Genomic DNA, 5,671 nt, shown 5'->3' with positions numbered 1-5,671 from the left:
CTGAGGCTATGAAGCTATTGGTTGAATCTGACCCATCCATAAAGGTGAAATCTATAATTGCGAAAGTCCAGGCAAAATTCAACTACACTATTAGTTACCGAAAGGCTTGGTTAGCAAAGTAAAAGTCGATAGCAAAAGTTTTTGATGGATGGGAAGAATCTTACAAAGCTTTGCCGTTGTTGTTCTCCGCAATAGTCCAGAAGATTCCTGGTTCACAAGTCCAAATAGAAACACGAACCCCTGTATAACGGGAGTGAAGAGGTGGCAGGTGTTAGGATACTTCATCGGGTATTCTAGAGTTTCAATCCATGCATAAGAGCCTTCAAATATTGAAAGCTGTTGGTTCAAGTTGGTGACACCCATCTATACGGAAAATATAAAGGTTGACTTTTGGTTACAGTTGCGCAAGATGGGAATCAAAATATTGTGCCGATTACTTTTGCCATCGTAGAGGGTGATCAGACTGCTGATGCATGGCACTTTTTTCTTAGTAATTTACAAAGCCATGATGTAAGAAGAGACGACGTGGGTATAATCTCTGATCGTCATGAGTCAATCCGGGCAGCAGTAAATCGTAGCGGAGGTGATTGGAAACCTCCGAGAGCATGGTGGATATTTTGTATTCGGCACATTGGTAGTAACTTCTTGAGGGAATTCAAGGTCCCATATTTGCAAAAGCTTGTGGTCAATATTAGATATTCAAGGATGGTGAAGGAGTACAACGTTAATTACAAGAGGTTGCAAGAACTAGGCGAGGCATATGCCCGTTGGTGTGACAACATTGTACTACCTCAGTGGGTGTTGGCATTTGACGAAGGACATCGATGGAGTCACATGACGACAAATCTTGTCGAGTGCATTAATTCAATGTTGAATAGTGCCCAAAATCTGCCTGTCTTGGTGCTCATCTGAGCAACATATTATCGATTGAACGAGCTATTTATGCAGAAGAGTACCGAGGCTTATCAGCGCAAGCGTGCTGGATTTACTTACTCTGAGTTTGCTACTCAGCAGATAGAGGCAAATATGTAGCGTGCAGGAAACATAGTCATGTACCAGTTTGTTAGAAGAAAGAGGTGTTTGAGGTGAGCGAAATGTCAAGCGGTCGAGTGTTAGTAGTTGATCTTGCGTGGCGGAGATGCGACTGTGGGCATTTTCAAGTGGAGCGACTTCCATGTCGCCATGTTATTATGTGCTGTGCTAACCAGCGCCTCGATTGGCAAGTGTATGTCAGTGATGTATACAAGATGTCGGAGATTCGTAAGGTTTATAGAGTTTAAATTACGTCTTGCCAATAAAACATAAATAAAATACGAGTCAACTCCAATAAATTATGTACTGTTAAGGTGTTACCTGCATGCAACCGGTATATCAGCGGGTGCAAGCCGTTGTCTTGGAATGGATACAAGAAAAGACATTCGCTCCCACACCCAAAAAAATAACAAATCAAGCGAGCTGTCCATCTCCTTGCAATCGTACCACGATGCACGACACAGTGCCCTGTGAAGATATGAGAGAGTTGCTGACCCCCAACTGTAAGTGCCGATTTATAACTCATTGGCAAAAAAGAGGTCTTTATTTCAACATCCACTTGAAATATATTTTTATATAAATATATAACACATACATACATAGAGTGCGGGTTAGTCGGGTAGGGTTGAGGCTCAACCCGCACCCTACCTGACTCGCACAAGAACCCTACCTACACCCTACCTTACCCACTACGGATCGAATTGACAACCCTACTCGATCAGGTGAGTCAGGTTGGGTACCCGCGAGTAGGGTGCATGTTGCCACCCGTACTCCTCGTCAAAGATCACCTTCCTCCCTCCTCCCAATGTAACTCTCTCAACAGCACTCTCCTCCCAAAGTAAACTTTCTACTCACACTACAATACCATGAAGACATGAACAATGAAGCATGCTCTTCCTCCCACCTTTTAAAGGCACGAAGACATTAATGCACTGGCGTTCCCAGAGGATGTTGGGTGCATGGAAACAGCCAACCAAGTGGTCAACACACACTCTGCGTGTTGCCAGGGTGTTGACACGTGGCAATTGTCGAATGCTGATATAGAAAACTGCAACATAGATCCTGTGTGTTATTATGGTGTTGACACGTGGCAGGGGAACATTGATAAAGGTGCATCAAAATTAGGCATAGAATCTCTGCAACACGAACCATGCATGTTGCCTGCATGCGCGACACATGGCCAGAATCTCTGTTGTTTCAATATGCTGGGTACATGGTAACCATGACTTAACATGTGGCCAGAATCTTTACTAAAAGAATGTCTGTTTCAACACGCTAAGTTGTGTAGTGTGTAAGAGTTCTCTGCAACTCCACACTCCTGCAAAACACTTTAGATAGCAATATTCAATAAATATACTATTTCTTTATCCATATTAAAAATAATTTCTGACTTGTTTATTGTTTTTTCAAAATTCAAATAGCAAATTGTATAAAAATAAATAATAAAATAAAGAAAAGCATATAGACGATATAATGTCGAAGTTCACTTTATACTTTTTGAACTATTGCGTTGGACATTACAACAACATTGAAAAAGCCGTACGTGTGTGCGAAAATTACTATGCCATAATAATAATCTTACTATTCTATCAAAAAGAATAATAATTTTATTTAAAATTATTATAATAATTACATGTATAAATATAATAATAAAATAATAATATTATAGCACATTGTGTAGTTTTGATTGGATTAAATCAGTTTTGAGAAATAGATCCAAAATTCAATCCGATCCATGCATCAGTTTACAAAAAATAGAATCCAATCAAATTCAAATTAATACTATTTTAATTAATTTTTGGTTTAAATTAAATTGGATGAACAATTTAATTTAGATTTATTTAAATTTAAATACTCACATGTAAAAAGCACGCATTTAATCAAATGAGTGTGAAAAGCTTTAGCTAAATTTTATGTTATCAATACACAGCAAGCAAAATATATGGTAGTGCACGTTAATAAACTCTTTGAATCACGAAATTACATGGATTCTTTAAAGCATAACGTTATGTGCATATCTTCATAGATACTTTTATGTAAATCGAGTTGATTAAAGTTTATTTAGACATTGTAGTGGTAAATTAAATTAATCAAATTCAAACTACTAGAATTATGAATAAATCGGATGAACTAAATTCAATTTAGTTGATTTTGAAGTCCATTCACAGTAAATTAAAACTATTGGCTTCGATTTGTACACACAGTTTTTGTCCCTAGTAATTCGAATTTATTGGATTCGAATTAAACAATAGTAAATCGAATGGACTTACTTCGATTTACATTGAACGAAAACTAGTGGTATATCGAATCCACTAACTTCGATTTAGTGTTTATATACGTATATAAGGAATTCGAATATACTTTTTTCGAATTACATTTCGCCAAACCCCACCCCCAAAAAATGAATTCTAAAAAAAATTTCTGCCAAAAATCCCGTAGGATTGACATTGTAAAAATGGAAGATGATCCAAACCGTATCTTTCGGTTAGACGGCATCGCCCATATTGTTGGTTCTATTCATGAAGAGTTTATGATGTTAAGTCTCTTAGAATTTTGTTATATACACTACTGAGATTTTTAAACTATAAATGGTAGCTAGAGTAATAGTTTAGTGTTTGGCTAGAATTTTAAAAGTAAAAATGCACGATGGAATAGTGATTAACAATGCTTAGTTAGAGTAGTGATTAACTAGATTAGAAGTTTTTTAGGAGTTTAGGTAAATCTACTTTAGATTTCTAATATTAGATTAAATAAGCAGTATAAAATTAATGTAATTTAATCACTGAATGTTAATAATTAAATTAATATAATGTAATTTAGTTTAATTTTATACTTTAAACTTTAGTCTAATCGAATTTGGTTGAACGCAATTTAATTAAATTATTGAAGGCTATCTATGTCCAGGGTTGCAATATAATATACACTAAAGTTTATTTTTAGTAGAGTTGTCCACTTTAGGTGATTTTTGAAATAACACGGATATAATTTTGTTGAAAAGGATCTACATTATTTAACAGTCTTTTGGTGGATTAGTTTGTTACTTGTGATGGTTCTAAAAGAAATTTTTTCATCATGGTGCAGCCACATCAATATTTCACCAGCATGAGGAGGCAGCATGGTATGCCCTTGAATGACAAGATCATACCATACCTGTACATGGCCGGCTTAGCCCACCTCGTGATACTCAACGACCACTGGTTTAAGTTGGATGAGCCGATGGTCAGTGCATTTGTCGAGCAGTGGTGGCCCGAGACTCATACTTTTCATATGCCATTCGAGGAGTGTACGATTACGCTTCAGGATGTTGCCTACCATTTAGGACTTTCTATCGACGGACATTACGTCAGTAGATGTCTGACGGATTTCCAGCAGTTCATTGATGGCAGGCGACCTGCATGGGATTGGTTGCAGGAGTTGTTAAGTATGTTGCCTTCGGCGGACTGCATAGACAAGTTCACGGTGAAGTGCACTTGGATGCAGGAGACGTTCAGTCACCTTCCCCACAACCCAAACGAGGAGACAATTAGGAGATACGCGAGGGTGTACATCATGATGCTATTATCCACCAATCTCTTAGGTGACAAGTCCGGTACACACATGCATATCCGGTGGCTACCATACGTAGCGAAATTGGAGGACATGGGTGGATACAGCTGGACATCCGCTGCTCTGTCATGGTTATACCGATGTTTGTGTCGTGTGGCCAACAGAAATGTGGTTAAGTTGGCCGATCTGTTGCAGCTCCTCCAGTCATGGATCTTTTGGTCGTTCCTGGGTTTCAGGTTAGATGGGTTTGACGCCTTTCATTGGCCGATGGTGACGAGGTACTCACCGTTGATCATTATCTTCTTTAGTAATGTATATTACAGGTTATTATCCTTGCTCATAACATGTATTGGGTGTTAGGTGGTCCGGTTATCAGCCAACATTGAGCAAGAAGGGCCTAGAGTCGCGTAGTGGAGGCTCAAGATAGATTTACTCCGGCCAAGGGATGCAAGTGTTTTCCCTTTGAAGCATTCATTGTCGGTGTTTCTATAAAGTACTTACTGGAACGAAATTGACTTGCAATACTCTTCATTATTTACCAGTTCACGTGGTTGCCATATAGCACACCAGATGTTGTTCAAGTAGTTCATCCCGAGATCTTGGAGCCTTGACATATGGAGCTATGGAGATCTGTGATGGTATTGATCTACTTTGCTGTCATAGAATGGCATCAGGTGGATAGGGTGCTACCACAGCTTGGTGGAGTACAGCATCTCCCACGACCCATACTCAACATTGATTTTCTGATGTCGAAGGATGGCAGAGGCAGGAACCGATAGTTTTTGGACACTCTACAAAGTTCGCACACATATTGGACCGGGCGGGCTGGCCATGTGCTATGATTTCTTGTGGTGGCAGACCCAAGCCCATCACAAGCTTACTTGGAGTAGTGGCATGAGCATGGGAGGAGATTCTTATCGCCGAAGCTCCTTCTCGGGGACCCTGGGGAAGATCTTACCCCAACTGAGGCAACGTAGAGAGGTCCAGGCCGGGTTCCTAAGATGGATCAGGTGCCAGATGTTTCTGACAGATATCGAGTTGAGCGGAGACATCATGTTGGTACACGAGCCTCTGATTATGAGTGGAGATGGCT

The 5,671-nt window shown here is 39.4% G+C and overlaps 1 protein-coding gene across 1 annotated transcript; it reads left to right on the top strand.

The window, feature by feature from the left end:
• On the top strand, positions 1,095-5,005 carry LOC107633423 (protein MAIN-LIKE 1-like). The gene is made up of 3 exons (XM_016337055.1): positions 1,095-1,265; positions 4,114-4,856; positions 4,939-5,005. The coding sequence occupies exons 1-3, from the start codon at positions 1,095-1,097 to the stop codon at positions 5,003-5,005; spliced, it is 981 nt and encodes a 326-aa protein (XP_016192541.1).

The sequence above is a fragment of the Arachis ipaensis genome, chromosome B03 (assembly GCF_000816755.2).
Source record: "Arachis ipaensis cultivar K30076 chromosome B03, Araip1.1, whole genome shotgun sequence".
NCBI classification, from domain to species: Eukaryota; Viridiplantae; Streptophyta; class Magnoliopsida; order Fabales; family Fabaceae; genus Arachis; species Arachis ipaensis.
Note: the sequence above shows the minus strand (reverse complement) of the source record. Positions and strands in the feature narration are given on the sequence as shown.

Excerpts from the sequence above, each read along its gene's own strand:
- LOC107633423 (XM_016337055.1), top strand. The coding sequence starts at position 1,095 with ATGTCAAGCGGTCGAGTGTTAGTAGTTGATCTTGCGTGGCGGAGATGC. Across the intron at positions 1,266-4,113 it reads AGATGTCGGAGATTCGTAAG|CCACATCAATATTTCACCAG; the intron begins GTTTATAGAGTT and ends ATCATGGTGCAG. Across the intron at positions 4,857-4,938 it reads CATTGGCCGATGGTGACGAG|GTGGTCCGGTTATCAGCCAA; the intron begins GTACTCACCGTT and ends ATTGGGTGTTAG.